Source organism: Hakea prostrata, chromosome 6, assembly GCF_041222555.1.
Source record: "Hakea prostrata isolate BN-2017 chromosome 6, UWA_Hpros_2, whole genome shotgun sequence".
In the NCBI taxonomy this organism is placed as follows: Eukaryota; Viridiplantae; Streptophyta; class Magnoliopsida; order Proteales; family Proteaceae; genus Hakea; species Hakea prostrata.
The window spans coordinates 40801727-40820404 of record NC_142605.1 but is presented as its reverse complement, the minus strand read 5'-3'; the positions used below and the strand labels follow the sequence as shown (position 1 = coordinate 40820404).

General features: G+C 39.9%; 2 protein-coding genes across 2 annotated transcripts; both read right to left on the bottom strand.

Annotated features, from left to right (window-relative positions):
- Nucleotides 1-2106: 2106 nt before the first annotated feature.
- LOC149014164 (uncharacterized) lies at nt 2107-9443 on the bottom strand. The gene is made up of 4 exons (XM_089159478.1): nt 9020-9443; nt 7901-8837; nt 5456-6563; nt 2107-3736 (listed from the first exon to the last, which is right to left on the bottom strand). Exons 2-4 carry the CDS (start codon nt 8184-8186, stop codon nt 3556-3558), a joined length of 1575 nt encoding a protein of 524 aa, XP_089015604.1. The 5' UTR covers nt 8187-8837; nt 9020-9443; the 3' UTR covers nt 2107-3555.
- Nucleotides 9444-16827: 7384 nt separating this feature from the next.
- On the bottom strand, nt 16828-18429 carry LOC149014163 (F-box protein At1g47056-like). The gene has a single exon (XM_089157777.1). The coding sequence runs from the start codon at nt 18427-18429 to the stop codon at nt 16828-16830; it is 1602 nt and encodes a 533-aa protein (XP_089013903.1).
- Nucleotides 18430-18678: the final 249 nt, after the last annotated feature.

Here is an 18678-nt window from a genome sequence, read left to right as displayed (position 1 = left end):
CATGGAGCAAGATCCCGTCTTCGCCCCCCTTCCTCTGTTGCATAGAGGCAATGTCTGGATTTTTACATCCTCCCCCCCCGTCCTCTTCTTTTGATCTTTCCCTCGTATAGTTCCCCCCTCGTTTACCCCCTCCTTCGGGAGGCAGTCGGTATTTATGTATACCCTTTTGGATCTTTGGATCACCATCTGTCCGTGTGCCGCCCCGGAGTCCATCATCCTTCTGTATCTTTTGGAGCCTTCTTGAATCGTGATGCTCCGGTCTCGACCACGTATTCTGGTCTCCGCTGTATCCCTTGGTGGAGTGTTCTTTCCCCTGGCTCCCTTGGCCGGTGGTTTGTCTTCCCTTTCCTTTTGACCCTTGTCCCTTCTTGACCTCGGACATTGAATCCATTTCCCCCCTGTCGCTCCCTTCATCTCATCTCGTTCTTTGCTGATCAGTCTTGGTGTTTCCCTTCCCATTTCCATTTCTCCCTTGGCTCGATTCGCCTCTCCTTTTGCTCCGGTGGTTTGATTGGTGATCCGTTCTTCTACTATTTCTCTTTTTATTTATTTTTTTGATTTTGTTTCTTGTTGATATTTTTGTCTTTGACTTATGTTTGTGATATTCCCCCTCCCCCCCCTTCTCCTGTTTCGGAGATGTGTTCTTTTCCCTTCCTTGTTCTTCGTTGGTGCTCTTCTTGGGGCCCACTTCCCCTTGTTGCTCCCTGCGTTATGCTTGCCCCTGCTCCTTTCTTGTTTTCTCCTGCTCCTGCTCCTCTTCTGGGCCTGTTTTCTTGTTTTTGTTTGTGCTTTTCTTTGCTTGTGGCTTTTTGTGGTTTGTCTTTTGTTTCTATTTTCTTTTTTATTATCTTTTTCTACCCTGTATCATTGTCACTTTGGTTGGCCCCTTTGGTGCCCCGTCTTCGTTGGAGCCTGTGGTCCTCTTTTCCCTGAGGTGAGACTTGGATTTCCTTGTGTTGTTTATTGTTTATATTTGATAACCATCTCTATGTTGTATTTTGCATCTTGTTTGGTGCTTTGTCTTTTGTCTCTCCAACCTGGATCCTTGTCTTTATGTTAGATCCTTGCTTAGTCTTGTTTTGGTCTTTTCTTTTGGTTTCTAACTTAATGTTTTTGTGATAATCCTGTTATCTCTTGCTGTTCATCACTTACAGTTGCCTCCTCTCCTTGCTCCTCTCGATGTGGGGATTGGAGTACATTCCTGATCCCTCCCGGAGGCCTTGCCCTCTTCCTCGTTTTATTCCTTTTGAGTTCCTTGCCGCCTCTCTCTCTCTCTTTTTTGTGTTCCGATGACCGTCCCCTCCTCTTGTTCGGCCTTTCCCGGGGAGGCCCGACCCCGCTCCTCGGTTTGTGGGTGGTTTGCCCCGGGGTCCCTCCCTCCCCCTGGTTGGTGTCCCCCGGAGCCCCCCTCCCTGCCCTCTCGCCTGTCCGTGGGTGTGTGTGTTGTGGTGGTGGTGTGGTGTTGGTGTGTGGTGTTGGAGACGTATCTGTTCCACTCCAGCCCCCCCCCCGGTCCGGAGGTCTTTTGATCTGCCCTCTTTCTGGTGGTGGTCCGTTCCTTCCCGTCCCGCCCCTCGCCCCTCTTTTTCCTTGGGATGCCTTCCTGGGGTCCTGGCTTGGTGGTCGGCTCCCCCTTTTCCTCGGTTTTGGTGTCCCTCCCCTCCTTCGTGGCTGTTTTGTCCCCTCTTTCTTCGTTCTGGGCTTGTCCCCTCCTTCTTCTTCTCTTGTCCCTCTCTCTCTTCCTCGGTCTCGTCCCGCTCCTCCTCCGTTCCTTGGCCCTTTCCCTTCCCTCTTGTTCTCCCCGTGCCCTTGCCTTGTTCTGCTTTTCTTCGTTGGTTGGTTGTATTTGTGGGCCTGCGGCGTCCACCTGGCCGCTTCGCCGTTTTTTTTTGGTTGGTGACTTTTGTTTCTTTGTCTTTGTGCTTTTTTTTGGTTTTGGTTTTGGTTTTGTTTGGCTTCTCCCGTCTGTCTTGCTTGTTTGGTTGTTTGTCTCCTCCTGTGTTTTTGCCTCTTGCTCCTCTTTCTCTGCCCCCTCCGGTCTTTCTCCCCCTCCTCCCCCCCCGTGTCGCCGCCCCCCTCTCCTTGGTCTCATTGCTAAAAGGCCTGACCAATGATACTTCTACTTTTACCTTTTGTTTTGTCACGGAGAGAAACAGGCAAACGACAATGTCGACATAAACCACATTCCTTGGACAGAGAAACACTTTCCTTAAAATTATTAAATTATAAAATTTCTGCATCGGTAGAAACGACCACATGAGGAGTCGTGGGCAAAAAACTAGGGCTTCATGTTTCAAATTATGAAACAGGTCACCAAATTTACCACATTCAATTAATTAGGGGGAAAGCTACTGATTAGAAAAAAACTAGGTGGAGCAGATAATGAACCAATGGAGGAGATCTAAGGTTACAACTTACAATCTGATTAATAATATTTTAATTAACACATCAAAGAGTTATGATTTAAAATTAACATTAGATGTTGGAAGTTGGAATTCTAACTCTCGAACCTGAAACCCAACTTGCTTAAAGTACTCCAACTTCACAAACCCCCATGCAATTCATACCTGGTCGACACCAAAATTTCACTTAACCTATTTTTTAAATCCCATGATGGCTTATCTTCTTAAAAAGAGAGAGGCCCATACTCTGGCCTAACTTCTAAAGGGAGAGAAGGAGAGATAAGATTGAAGATGAGATTTCTACTCTTCCATGGGTACAGAATGGTCATTTTATGCTCTGAATAATATAGACAGACACAGCAAGCTGCACAAGTTGTTGTATTAATTGGCACTTTCTGATGTGAATTAGTTTTAAAATGGTGGCAATTCGAAATTCTAACATACACTCATTCTGTGCTCTGAAAAATATAGGCACAGCAAGCTGCACAAGAAGTTGTATTAATTGTGACACTTTCTAATGTGAGTTAGTTCTAAAATGGTGGGAATTCAAAACTCTAACATGCACAAGGAAAACACAAGTGCACATATAAGACGGCCATTAACACAAGCTGAGTCAGCAGCTGGTCGGGTCTCTCTAATAAAGAATGCATGATTAAGGATTTTTGTCAAATCAGAGTCCATGATCCTGAATCTCGATACTCAATAGCCCCTTCCCTGTTTTACCCCAAAATAAAAATAATAAGTCATTTCAGTCTGCCCATGTCTTGAACTCTTAACCCTATCCTAGGAGTCCTTTTGAACCACCAGAACTGTGGGTTGGGAGAGATTTACCTGTCAACCAAACATAATAGCAACAAAACACCAACCATAGACCAAAGAGGCAAAGATGGTAAAAGGACAAATTCCAGCACCAAAAATAGAATGGCAGAACCTACTATAAGATGGGTAATAACAGCAAAAAGAAACCATCTAAATCCCCCTGTACATAGAAACAGAAAACTAGGGATAGGATCATTTACATGCATTAGAAGCGGGTCTGAAGACATCGGAACTATTTAATGAGCTAAGGGAAAACTTACAGGAACATGAGAGGAACAATTGAAAGCCGGCATTATGTGCTTCCCAAGCTCTCATTCAAGCTTTCTACTGTCAACTATGGAAAGTATGGGTCCTCTTTGTTCTGGTATATCCTGAACAATTGCTTGGAGTAGTGGCTTGCTAGTTTACTGCACTCATCTAGTCCTCTGGGCATGTGCTTCTCCAGCTCTGCAACAGTCTTCTTGAGCTCCCCGCGTGGGTCCCCGTCCAGAAGAAACTCGGCCAAATTAGTTCCTCTAGAACAAACACAAATAAACATGGTAAGGTAGAGCAAAGCCAATCATGTACCGTATATAAATCTTGACCAAGTAATTAAGGGTACTAGCAGCAAGAAGGCAAGCCAGATCAGTATTATAAGATACACGCTAGTCTAAGAATTATAAAACAATTCATACTGATAGTCGTATTATTATAATCCAAAAGATATGAGAAGTCTCACTGTTTGCAAGATGGGTCATGATAAGTGTCATTACACTAGCTAGTAGCTACCATCCCATCATGCCCTATGGTTTAGGTGAAGAGGCAAGATTGATGACTATACACCCATTAAAAACTGAGTCTGAAATTTCATGAAATTACTAAAAGGCAAAAGTTTTGCTGCACACTGGGTACAAAAAAGTATACCCATCAAAGATCATAAATGTCCCCTGCAGAAGGTGCCAGGACATAGTCAATAATACCCCCACACTGTTCCCTCGTATGGCTTTTATATTCAATTAACACAATCCGATCACATTGGTCAAGGGATTTTCCCCAAACCATGGGTGTCAGAAAATTCAATCCTAACAAAAATTCCATTCAGTTTAACAAAATGTAGTGGCAATTTTGTAAAACTATTTTTATTATTCTCCAGCAAGCACTCAAAGCTGATAACAGAAAAAGCTAGCCTATGAGCTCATAAATTCCAGCAGCGCCTCAAATGTTTGTCAGCATGGGCCCTTCTATCCGTCCAGGTACAGCAGTGGGATACACTATTGAATCAAGGCATCACCCATACCTAAGGGGCAAAATGGGAATATATTATGGACAAACGCAGTCTGGGTAGGGAAAAAAAACAAGAGGACATTAAAAGTATTGAATGGGAGATAAATATAAGAGCAACCATATGTGAAGCACAATAAGTCTGGCATATTTGCCCCTTCCAGACCCTGAGGTAGCAGGAGCCTCATGCACTAGGAAGCTCATTTAGCAACCTCAGAATACAAGCAAATAGGTCCGGCATTGAAATGTGATGGAAATGGGACCTGGAATCATTTCCATACATTAAGGGGGGGGGGGGGAAATGCAACGGTTTTTCTTGCTACTCACTTAGAAAGGGTCCCAATAGCTCTGCCATTTGGGCACAAAAGGTAGCTGTTCTAATGGCTAGGCAGAGAGAACATGGTCTTGGATAAGCCATATCATATTTCAGAGCCTAAGTCAATCAGCTACCAGTCCTTGTATCACAAGTATCTCATATATATCCATGCATGCCTACTGGTACCCTGAATTTCTGACCTGCACACTGTAGTTTTAAACTTTTCAACATTCAAGTTGCCACTACAGCAACACACTTCGGCTGAAATTTGGCACAGCCAGGCGCTCTCGGGTCCAAAAGTCCATAAAATTTGGTCCCATCTAAGGGAATCCCTTTCTAGGCAGGCCATGCAGGCACCAGAATTTATAAAGAGATGAGGTAATTTCATGGATTTCAAGGGACATAATGGCAAGTTAGGAGGAGTCAAAGAGGAAGAAATCAAACAAAAATTGTTACATGTATTTCAACTATTCAACCATCATGTGTGGAACAGAAACGATATAAGATACCCTATCTAAAACATTAGATATCTCCCATAAGGGGCTTGAAAGACGTTTCCAACCTTAGTTGTTCAACAATAATTTTGCAAGGTAGAATATAGTAAAATCAATCACAAAAGTCAGTAAAGAACTATTAAATCAAAGATTCCTATCCATACCTGATTGCATCGAATTTGCTAAATCCCCGGTTGTTCGTATACAAAGATCCCTTCAATGATTTCTCCTCAGCAGTTTGCTGCCTATAGAGAGTACAAACGGCCTTCATGCAGAGCTCAGGATCCTTCTGAAAGGAAGAGAGCATGTCTGCCTCAAATTTCCATCCTGTTTTATTTTTTTTCTCTCTTCGTATCATTGATATTACCTGATGGTAGTCCATATCGTCATCCCCTACATCTTCTGATTCATTAGTAGTATCTTCATCATCTGAGCCATCCACAATGAATGCATCCAAACTTTCACCCTCAGTATCAGAACCAACATCTTCCCCCTCAAGATCTTGAGTGTCTTCAGCAGCAAGGCCAGCCATCACTTGATTCTCAGTATCAGTCTCATTCCTCCCCAAATGACCTTGGGAGATGCTTTCCAACGCATTCTTCCTTTCTTCGGTTTGCCTTAGTGTCACCAGCCGCCGTCTTGGAGTAAATGATTCTTCAACATTTCTATCCTCAGAAGACACTATAGGAGGCATAGAACACAGATTCACAGGAGAGCTAGTGGGTTCATTAGGTAAATCCTGAAGCTTCTTCAACTTAAGTTTACTAATTGGAATTTTATCTTCATCATTGTCACCCTCACTGTCACTACAAATTACATTGGAAGCACGTTTTCTTTTGGGAGTTGAAGTCAATTCATAAGGCTTCTTGGAGCTGCGTACATGTTCATCCCCTCTCTGGTTGGCATGCAATGTCTTCAAACGATCCTCAGAAGTAATTTCCTTTTCATCTTTTGAAACACCTTTCAAGGATTTATCAACTGAAGCAGGTGCCTTTCCCTTGTCCCGAATGCTAGGAGTACCCACTGCAATAATGTTCACTCCACCAATTTCATCATCACTATCAACAACCTCAATGACACCTGCAGACAAAGGTCTTCCACTACCAGCATTGGATTCAACCATATTTTTGTTGGTGCTCCCATCTTGTTCAAACTCCAAATGCCTCCTAACTTGCAACCCGTGTTGCAACTCAGTTTCTGAAGAGATGCTTTCCTCTTCCTTAGCTTTGAACAGAGGCTCATGTGGCATGCAAACACCAGGTGGACTTAGACCTGATTATAGAATGAAGAAGGAAAGAGACTTCAGCACCTTGCCTTCACTAAGTATATGAGAAATCAAGTATAAAGAGTTACTCATTTGCTTTGGACTGGGATCAGTTCAAGAATAGTAGATATAATGCATGGCAAGAACCAAACAAGACCACAATGGCATACAGATTTACCAGTAAAATGAACGCATGATGAATATCAGTAAACCAGTCTAAACACAAAATAGGAATCAAAATTGCTAAAAACGATTATCACAGCAAAAGATCCATGATTTGGTTTTTATTATGAATGGCATTAGTTAGTCCATCCTTCCACAGCATTGGGTTTGCCTGCAAATGCAACAAATCCTAACAGACCAAGTCCTACTAATAGTTGTAAAACTGATATAATGGGTGAGAGATTGGCAGTCAAGATGTGAAGTTTGATCAGGAAACTAGAACAATAGAATCATCAATGCAGACAAATTCACTAAGCAAAGATCAATATCTTGTTAACGTGTCATCATAAACCTGGTACAATCATCTCCAAGAATTTACAAAATCTGTGGAAGTTGAGAATTATCTTCAGATAATAATTAATGATACAGGCCAACTGGGATGTGAAGAGTGTTTAGACCATTTTTGAAATCAATGCTAAAAACACTGGCCATGGATTTTTATGACGTGTGCTGCTAAAATAATGCATCAAACCTCCTTTATCAGGATGAACAATGCTGAGAGAGATTAATTGAGATGATTAAGGCAGGTTCAATAATGGTTTCTGAATGCACCAATGACGAGAGAGTCAGAGCATGATACAGTTAGAATAACAAGGGGAAGATTGAAAGGCCCTTAGTCAAAAGTGGTAAAAACATATAATTATACCTTAGTGTCAACAAAAAGTATAAAACAAGGGGTGGATTGAAAATGGCCTGGCGAGAAGTGGTAAAAACAGATAATGACACCTTTTGGGACAAGAACAAAACCTCAGGAAAATAGTGAAAGATGATTCATGAATACCCTGTGGAGAAATAAATGATGGGTTAGGAAACAACCTAAAACAAAAATTTCCTGAATTGGTGACCCTTAGTTTAATGTCTAATGTCAAAGATCTCATGTAAGCACACAACAATTAAACCTGGCGCATTACTAAACCCTAATATTAATAGTCATGAGAAAATAATCATGGTGGCTGTTACCCTACAAATACTAATGTTACTAAGAAGTCCGTCTAATCCAGGTAAAGATCATTCAATGAACAGGGAAAATCGATACACAAAAACTAATTGCACTACAAAGTAAAGAATAACTATTAGTTATAATACCTGTTTTTTTTTTTTTTTGAACAAAGAGTTATAATACCTGTTGCATGCATATCTCTGCTTTCTTTGTCCAATGAAAGGCCTGGAGGGCATGGAGACCCCACATTCACATGTAAATCAGTTCCTGCATCACAATTCAACTTTTGGTTGTTTACTAGCGGACGAACCAAACTGGCACAGTTGCCCTCACCATTTGCTTCTTCTAGGCTTTTGGATGTATTACTTGCATCCTTCTTCTCCTTGTCTATATTAGAAATGGTGTTTATTATATCTCTGGGTCCCATGATGGATGAGGACAATGATGGACCCTTAACTCCTTGGGACATCTTCTTCCAACCTATTCACACGAGACTCTAACTCCACAAACATCCTCTTCCAAGTCTCAATCTTATCCTCCGCTCTCTTCTTTGCAAGCATCAACTCTATATTCTCAGCCTTCAGCTGGACATACTTATCTCTTGTTTCATCCTCCGTCCTCTTAATCTCGTTTTCCAAATTGGTGACCCTTTCTTGTGCCCTCTCCTCTCTTTGGCGTACAGCTTTGTAATCTTCTTGGAGACAAGTAAACTTCTCTTTGAGCTCATCAACCAAACTCTTGTACTGCTGGAGTTCATCTTCAATAGAAATCTTATCGATTTCTAACCTGGCTAACTTATCTCCAAAAGAGATGCAATCTTTCTTCACACACTCAAGCTCAACTGACACAGCTCTACCGTTTTGTTCAGCATTCCTACTTTCCTCCTCTTCCAACTCTCTAGTTCGACAACGACAAGCCTTCAAATCTTCTCCTAATTCAACTTCTGCATGTTCCATATTGGCTTCCAAAGCGTCCATATCAAGCTTCAACTGTTGCTCCCCCACCATCAGGTTCCCTTCCACCACATCAAAATCTCACATGTTTGGATTTTCCAAAACTCTTGTCCCAGAAAGCCGTCTTCAAAACATGAAATTAGACCCGGAGTTCCAGATTCTAAACCCTAGTTTCAACCATTTTACAGCAGCAATTTTAGTTAGAAATTCAAGTAGAAACGAACACTAAGCAGAAGCTCTGCAAGACAGGGAATATCAAAGCGAATGATGAGACAAGAAAACCCTAACTCCACATGTTTCAATCCCAGTTCGGTAGAATCGAGTATTGCCAAGAAGAAGAAAAAACTACCTGGATTACACAGCTTCTACATCTAGCAACCGCTAATATACATAAAGAGAAGGGCAGAGCCGCAGGGATGAACCAGATAAATGCTTGGGAGAAGGAACTGGTTACGAACAACGCACTCTCGAAATTCCTCGTGACTTATCATCAGAATCGCGACGGAAAATCAGTGGACTCCACATTTAATGGAATTCCTTGCAGAATTGGGAGACGAACGGTCACCTACTTAGCGCGAAAACCCGACGAGGAACGGTTGAGTGTCACTGAAGAGTAAAGATCACCACTCCCAGTCTCGTAAATGATCATCCGTTAATTTGAACCGTTAATTTCTATCAATGACCAGAGCGATTTGAGGATCAGGGTAGAGGTCCCATGTGGGACCCATTTGGGTGCGAGCTCTCTTAGAGAATAATATCCTATTCAATTTTGACATTTCCTTATAAATGTATAACATGTGTTCTAAAATCAAAAGATTGTGATTTATATTATATTACTTTTTTTTTAATTTAATCACAACTCTTTGATGTAATTTATAAATGAATTTCAACCATTTGATGTGATATTGAGACACATGTTATACATCTATAAGAAAATGAATAGTCTATTTCTGATAAGGAAATGAACTAAATAAATGACCGCTCTTCTAGAAAGTTGATAGAGACTTAGAGACTATGCTTCCCTCTTATTTTTTTACCCGACATTACTTTCGAGTATTGACAAAATAAATCAGTGGTAGAACCCAAATGAGGGATTTTTATTTGCGGCAGCAGATGGTTAGAACCCAAATGAGGGATTTTTATTTGCGGCAGCAGCTGTCTGCTGCCGCCAAGGGTGAGGATTAAGCCACGTCATCATATATGAATCAAATGGTTGTAAACTAATTGGTGGGGATATGTATGTAAATACTAAATTTTGCTTTTACATTTGAGGTTTGAAAATTCTGGAATTTACAGAATTACATCCCTACATCTATTCGACGAATTCTCAAATTCCCATTGTTACTAATCTACTCTTCATCAAATTGGGACTGGATTTCTCTACTAGCTCCCATGGTTACTAATCTGCTCTTCATCAAATTGGGATTGAATTTCTCTACTAACTCCCATGGGTGTTTTCACTGAAATATGAAATAAAACAGCTATGGGAAGTGAAGCAAATCTGGGCATTATGTAACAAGAAAACAAAAAATAATTGTACCGGATTCGGGTGAGTTGTTGTTGGGAAATATATTTCATTTATTGAAGCATCACCACCAAGAGATTGCGCCACCCCTTGAGGAAGAGAAGGAAGATGAAGGAAGATGAAGGATCGAAAAGAAAATCCATCGAACCATATTCCACAAAATGAGTTTTGCATATTGGATAGTTTAGGGTTTGAAAAGCATAAAGATAAAGAAATTAAACCTATAAAAGAGGGAAAGGGAATAAGATTACAGATCCACAACATTCCAACAAAGAGACGATCGCAGCATTCGTAAACCTAACAACACCCTCTTGGAATTCCACACCATCACATAAACCTAACATCGATCACCATTTTGGAATTTAAGGCTTCAACACCCTCTTGGAATTCCACACCATCACATAAACCTAACATCGATCACCATTTTGGAATTTAAGGCTTCGCAAAGGAACAGCACAAACAAGAACCACCGCTACCCTCCACCACAGTACCGAATAAGAAGCTTCTTAACTTTGATTTTGAGAAGAAAAAAACCCTAGGGTTCAGACACTCAGAACTCGAGTTTGGGATTCATCGGTAAAGTTAGGGATGTAATTTTGTAAATTCTAGAATTTTCAAACCTTCACATGTAAAAGCAAATTTTAGTTTTTACATACATACCCCCGCCCTTTAGTTTACAACCATTTGATTCATATGTGATGACGTGGCTTAATCCTCACCCTTGGCAGCAGCAGCTGCCGCAAATAAAAATCCCCAAATAAGCCCCATGTAAATCCCTCGATTCTAGATCCTCTATGTGTAGCAATGATGAGACCTAAGGGGGCCCATGTAAATCTGAAAGATCCAAATCCTCTATGCCAAGCACTTTGTGTGTCCATTCATCCACATAGAGCTGGAACGTCTAAACTATTTAAATATCCGACGGTTCACTTCTTTGAGCGTCAAAATGTTATCTAGATTGGACACACAAAGTGCTAGACACATAGGATTTGTAATAGAGAAATGTGAGGATCCAAAACTCCGACTTGAGCATCTATTGAATTATATAAAAAATAAAAATGAAAGATAAATTCTTGTTTTTGTAAGCTTAAACCCTAAACAGGATTTTTTTTTTTTTTTTTTTTAGGTCAACAATGACGATTTATCTTGATGCTTGAAGATGTATTCTCATTGATTCCAATGAACATCAACTGTCAAATTTTTCAGCATCATAAAAACATTAATTTCGATCTGGATGCAAAACTATGCCAAGCCACACAATCATTAACGTTTACTTACCATTTAATTGTTGGGTTCTTTTTTTTTTTTTTATTCCAGCCATGTCGTTTGTTGAACTAACTTAACGGGTGGCCTTGAATCAAGAACCCCAAAAAAAATTACAGACAATATTTAGTCTTTGCAAGAAATCGTAGTTTTTTTTTACAATTCTGCATTAGAAATTTGGAGATGTTCTGAAGCTGTTGTTATGGCAGATCTCTTTGTGGGTGTTGATTCAATGGGTGAGTTTTCTTTTGCTCTTAAAAGTTTCTATTTTTGGGTCAATTTGGTGATATTTTGTTGCAGTATAACATATGGTACTTAATGGCATTCTATTTGTATAAATCTCTAAATGGTTTCAACATTTTTCTTGTTGCAGACCATGGTGTAGAAGCAATGGAACCAAAAGAAAATTTCGAACAAACACATAAAGGGGAAGATGCAGAAGAAGGATGTGCTAATGGAACTCATAGATCAACGCATGGCCATCCTGTTCTTTCTGAACTAAACTTATTACTGATTCTTTATGCCGTGTCATCGGCTCCAGGAGATTTCTTAGAAGAAAAGAATGAAGAGACAAAAACTAATGGTAGATGCAAAGGAGATGCTTCAATAAAAGAAACATCATTGATCAGGAGGCGTGAGAAAAATGAATTCAAAGTTGTTGGACAAAATAACCCAAGGTTTCAGCTAAAAATGAAAAACATGAAGTAGGTTTTCTTTTGTCCTCATGCTTCTTTTCCTTTGTTTACATATGACAAAAGAAAATTTTGTAACAAACAAAATGTTTTGTTTTGTAAAAGCGATTTGTCAAATAATTAATATGGATTTTTTTTTGGTAAATAATAATTAATATGAATTTACAACATTGATTGCAGGCATTGTAGAAGAATGTGAGAAAGAATATACATGAATACTGATCGAATCAAAGAAGAGCAGAGATGGACAAAGAACAAGGACAATGTAGTCCTAATGCTATTCAAAATACTTATAAATCATCATCGTGTTTTTTTTTTCTTCTTTTCTTAAAAGAAATTTTGCCCGAGATTTTTTTTTTCTTTGTGAGTATTATATATATTTATTACCATCAAAGAGTTGCGGATAATTCAAGAAGAGAAATAGGGAGAGGTTGCAAGATTACAGGTCGAGCTCAAGAAAGTGGAAGAGAGCAAGGATATAAAGGTGGAGAACCTGTTGAAGGATGTACAATTTTGATATAGCAGCAATAGAATGAAGACACTCGAAAGAAAGAAAGATGAGATGCTCAAGATAAAAATAGAGAGTGAGCAGTTTTGCATACAGATTTGCACCTACATTGAAGAAATTGAACAATCTGAAGATGATTGAGTTTTTCATTTCTCCAAATTGGTTGATTAATCCAGTAAGTTTGTCGTCTCAATTTTTTTTTTTTTTTTTCTTTCCCCCTAAATGTATGGCCCCAAGGGGGAAAGCCGAGTGAGAAAAAATAGCAACTTCAGCTTTCGTTTGATTCTATGTAGTTAAAAATAGAAAATGCCTCTGGTGGCTGTAAAACAATGCAATAATTAGTTGAAGGAATTAAAAAAAAAAAATTCTGTTTTTTTTTTGTTCTGTTCAAAGGTAGCTTAACCATGTTTGTTACTTTTCATATGCTAACTCTGTTGTAATTGCTGATGAATGGCTTTTAACTACTTTAAAAGTTCAGTTCACATTGGGTGGTCTATGATTTTTCAGACTTTTCAAATGGATGGTCAAAGAGATTTTATCAAAATATTGGATATATTCTTTGGAATTTAGAAGCATTTAATCTTCTGCATGTTGGGGGGAATGAATTTAATTTTTTTGTTTTTAGTTTTTTTGGTGAAAAAATAAAAGCTTAATTGAAATAAGCTATCCTAATATTGGAATACCTCATTATCCATGCTAGAGGGGAATGACATCTCCTCTGATGGTATGAGAATAAAAAATTGGCATGTTTGAGTTCCATCAAATCGATAACTTGATGGTTTTTCTTGTATAAATAAAAGCATCATCAAATAGTTATTTTTCATCTTAGGAAGATAAAAGATAAAGATCCTTCACTGATAACAAAACTAATAGATATTGGGAATAAATTTTTATCTCCAAAAAAGCCCAACCTAAATGAAAAATAAAGGAATATAAAAAGAAGATTCAATCTTCCTCTGCACATACCTTGATGTGCTAGTGGAAACCCTAACAAGTCTTCCATTTCATCTAACCCCGTTAAATTGATTACAAACTAAAATCCACCTTTTGTGTCTCCATTGATTCCTATTCTCTACTCAATTGATCCTTTTGTTCTCCATTTTTTACCCCTTCAGTGGATCCAGAATAATCTTAAGGTGGTTGTTCTTCCTACCACTACGTATAGCATGCAGAAACTTCCTTGGTAGGATGTGGAAATTGGAAACAAAATAAGAAATTCGTGTCTCAGATTGGATAATCTTCTCCCCACTCTTGAGGGCTCCAATGCATTTTTGGTGTTCAATTTGTTGAAATCCTTTTTTATGCTTGTTTGATTGTCATTAATTATCTAGAATGTGGCTGAGTTGCTAACATGTATGGAGCAGCATCGGGGCAGCATTGCAGGGAAGGATCACAACAGCAGAGGGGGAAAGTTGTTGTAAAACTGTCAAACATGTTAGAAGATGAAGAAAGGAAACCATTGATAAGAGAAGAGACCCATTACTTTGCCTTTGTTGCACCATTTTGTAACTGCTCTTGAAGAATGTAAACACAACTGCTGCTCAATCTTCTTCTGTAGGTCGGGAGAAGAATCAACCATGACCACTGGAAACTGGCAATGGGATGAAAAAACGGAAATTAAGGAACTTGAAACTGCAAATAAAGAAGTTGCTGACCTAATTAAAGCAGAAACTTGAAGTTTGCTATTTCCTGAGTAGTCTGATCAAGAGTGAGTTCCACCAGTCGACGGCCCAAGGGCCAGTATATTAACCGCTTCGCTTCAGCCTCCACCTCCCGGTGGCCTGCCTGTCTCGGGCCTTGGGCCCCTTGGCGCTTCCTCCTTGTCGGTGTCCCCCCGCCTGTCTGTTTTCCGTGCCTGTTTGTCGCGTTTTCAGTCTCGATCGGCATCTCCAATTGTAGAGTTCCAACACAGTGCTAAGCTCTCCACTCTCCAGGTTTGGGAGATACTTAGCCAGCATGTACAAACTCAAATAAGTAATGTTCACATGCATTAGAAACAATTCCTCAAGTTTAGGGCATCCTATGGCAATAGCAGTGATGCCCTCGTCCCCTATTGTATCAAGTTCCGGCTTATTCCGGCTTTAAATAATCCAAAGCTTCCTATTATACGTACATTAGTTTCCAAACAATGCAATACCACAATTAGATATGGAAGGTACGGATATTTATAATATTGGATTTTTTTTTTTAAATTGATGGCCAATATTTGAGCTTTCAAAATTAAAAATAAAAGTTTAAGTTAAAGATGATAGATATAAATGTCATTTTCAATCATTATCGGATAGTTATTAGTAAACCCTAGTTTTAAGGAAGAGAAAATTAAATCCTAATTAAAAACTAACTCACAATGCATGAATTTCTCCCTATTTATTCTCTCATATTTTTGTTCATATTTATTCTCTCTTAAATTAAATCTTCTCTTTTATTCTCTATTTTTTCTATTTTTTTATCTCACTCAGTCTCACAAAATATTAGAGTAGTTAGTAGATATTGGAGTTTTCCTAAATCTTCTCCACAATTATCAGGTATTCACTATCTCTTTCTCAAATTATTCCTCTCTCTTTTCGCTCAAGATTTGTCGTTCCGCAAGATCTACTCTTTTGAGAAGGGAAAGGAAGCAAAGAAAAGGCCTTACTAAACCAACCTCATAGGGGGGGCTAATGCCCGCTACGGAGTTGCTTGGTGGATCAGTCTTGCTTATTAGTTAAAGCGACCTCTACTCTACAATTAGACTATTCGTAAGGGCTTCTGTAAGGGTATATGTGTTAGAATTTAGCCATTAATTTTATCAAATTTTCGCTCAAGATTTGCCGTGCAAGGGTCAACCCGTAATCTTGTATTCCTTTCGGTACTTCTTTTTTAACCCGCTTTTGCACTCTTTTTTGCCTGCGGTGTCTGTGCTTGTTTCTTCGTTGTTTTAATTTAAATTCTCGGTCACCCCTCTTTCCCCCTATTGAGTTAGTTTGGTAAGCCGCTTCTAATGGGTTTTGTCCGCAATCCTCTCTTAGAATTTAGCTATTAATTTTATTCCGTCTCATTGCCATAAATTAAGCTTCTCTCATGGAAAGTGTCGAATCTTTAGAAGAGGACGCTTCTGACGTCTTTCTGATCATGCAAAAGAGCAAATTGTACATTTATGTGTGTGTTTTTAGTGTTTTTCATGCATGAACAAGTTTTTGTTGTTTTGTTTTCTTTTATTGTTAAGTTGGGCATGGATTAATATTGGAGTCCAGGAATCCAGATCACCCTATTAACAGTTTATCATCAGATTCATCTTCCATCTTTCATCCATGAAGATGGTTGCCATACCCAACATGTTGTTCAATGAAAGATCGGGAAGCCACAATTACAGAAACCAAGCAATTACAAATACATTATACCAGACGTAATGAGACGGAAGCCATATTAGAAAACCACTTCAAAAGAAGAGAGTTCTTAAAAACCAAAAAAATGGGTTAGGCTCAGAAGCCACACAAGATGCTCAGGTTTAGGTAGAAGATAAGGACGGCTTTTTGGAAAATGAAATATCAACTATGATTTAGACTGGTTTACCAACAAAAACAGAGAAAACTCTACTTTAGACTGTTTCTGATCGTTTAAAAAATAAATGAAAAAACAAAAGAAACACAAGAAACAGACCGAACTAGACATATATGATTCAAGCTATTTTTGATCATACACTCCTTCATGCTTTAGACCAGATATTTTGGTTTTAACATTTGAGTTTTGTTGGTTTCATGGTAGCTTTACATTGCACTAAGCTTAATATATGATGAACAGGAGATCCTTGTGGGCTTGTCCTGTTCTAATCTACAGATTAAATGTTACCCAATGTTGGCTGAGTTATGAGCTACCAAGAATTAAGCTTGATTAATTTGAGCATACATGGGAGAGTCCACCGAAACATGGAAGAATTGATTAAAATTCAACTGGTACTGTTTCTTTCTCTGAAAATAAAAATTTAGGTTTCATGGATTGAACTACTACTACTACTACAGGGTGGGTGGCTTGCCTTGTATTGAATTTCCCTGCCTGTAAATCAATGCTTCCAATGTTTATCATGTCTATGTTAGTTTATGCTAGCGAAAAAAGCTAAGCAGATCCATCTTCTTTGCTACGTGCATGTCTTCTTTCAGTAGACTGATCAAGTGTCAACGCCACCAGTATCATCATCGGCCCAAGTGAATAAGCAGTGTGGCATCCGCCCAAAGGGGCCATATATATAGTATGCATGGACGGCTGGTAGTTATTGATATTACTATCAAGGAATTCCGCTTCGCCTTCAACCGTTTCAATCCACCCCGAGTTGTTGCCTTGCAATCTGCGATCACAGCACGGATCAAATTAGGGCAACCACTTGAAAGCTCTATCAGTCCTTCATCAGTGATCCCACCACAGCCATTGATAATAAGATTTTTCAATGCCATGAATTTAGCGATTAATTTCATGTCGGCATCTCGAATTGTACGGTTCCCACAAAGTGCTACGCCCTCCAGGTTTGGGCAATTCTCAGCCAACATGTTCAAACTCAAACAAGTAGTGTTCACATACATTAGAAACAATTCCTGAAGTTTAGGGCACCTTTTGGCAATAGCGGAGATGCCCTCGTCCCCTAATTTGCGAGATTCCGAAGAATTTTGGATGTGGAGTCTTGTCAGACGCTTGCAGCGATTAGCAATGTACGTGAGCCCCGCATTCGTACAATTTATGGTTTCAGCAAGGTGCAACGTCTCCAAATCGGAAAAATTAGAGATAGAAGCCAGAGCGGCATCGCTTATTCCGACTAGTTTCCTCAGTTGGATCTCCACCAGACCTGTTACTTGTTGTTCCACCATGCCTTTGAACACCTTATCCCAATCCTCCACCCTCCCATAAGACCCGCAGATCTTCAAAGTCCTGAGATTCTTCGAAGCGATTATCAAAGGTGCAAACCATTGGGCGTTTTGCATCTCTGGGTAATATTCGCCGTCTTCAATCTGAGTAGGTGTAAGATATTGACCGATGCAGATAGTCTTGAGAGAGGAAGCAGCCAGGCCTGGACCTATAGACGAAGACGAAGACGACGTGGCAGCAGCAGCGGCATTCCCAGCAAGGCCGCCGAGAGTCAGGGCGGAGAGCTCTTCAAGGAAGGAAGAATTATCGACGATAGCATTGATGGCCACGGCTCCAAATTCGCACCATTCAGCATGGAATTCTTTTAAACCCTTGCAGTTAGCCGCAAAACCGACTACGCCCGCATCGGTTAAAGCTCTACAACCATGAAGCTTTAGGCGGGTTAGGTTGTGACAGCGAAGAGAGATGAGGACAAGAGCATCGTCCTCGATGAATTTTAAGTATTCGAGTGCGAGGGAGGTAAGGAAATCGAAGCGACTCAACAGAGAGAGGATCTCCTTATCGGGGAGAAGCTCATCGGCGTAGGATTTCTGGGGCCACGGCCGCCGTTTGACACCAAGACAGAGGCGGCGACGGTTCTGACCCTCGATGCAGGACCAACGATGGCAGACTAGAGAACAGTTCTGGCGGTCGATCAACTTCAGAAACTCGAACACATTGGCCAGGCAGTCATCGGGAAGGTCGTCCACGTTTAGAAGACGTGAACGATGGATTTCTTCTTCTTCTTCTTCTTCTTCGAAACAGTCGTGATTTATCCACGTCGATCCTCCTAGTCCAGAACAGTCGGCCAAGTGCAGAGGCGAAGAAGAAGAAGAAGAATCCTCTCTCCCTCTCCCTCTGCAAATCCTGTTTCGAAGAAAATTAAGAATTTTCCCCATGTTTCTCCTGGCCTGGTTTCTTGTTCAAAACAGTGTGATTTGTGAAGAATCCTCTCTCCCTCTCTAAAGTAAATCCTGTTCGCCCCCACGATCAGATTTATTCGATCTCGTAATTCCCAAACAGATTACCGAAATGCAATAGCACTAATCCCAAATGGATACGTGTTTTTTATTTACCTTCCATGAATGGAGGTACGGGATTTATAATGGAGGATTTTTAAAAAAATTGACTAATTATATATTTTTTTT

Coding starts and splice junctions, on each gene's coding strand:
- LOC149014164 (XM_089159478.1), bottom strand. CDS start 8,186: ATGTCCCAAGGAGTTAAGGGTCCATCATTGTCCTCATCCATCATGGGA. Junction 6,564..7,900: donor CAGAGATATGCATGCAACAG/GTATTATAACTC, acceptor TTCTATAATCAG/GTCTAAGTCCACCTGGTGTT. Junction 3,737..5,455: donor AGCAAATTCGATGCAATCAG/GTATGGATAGGA, acceptor TGTTTGTTCTAG/AGGAACTAATTTGGCCGAGT.
- LOC149014163 (XM_089157777.1), bottom strand. CDS start 18,429: ATGGGGAAAATTCTTAATTTTCTTCGAAACAGGATTTGCAGAGGGAGA.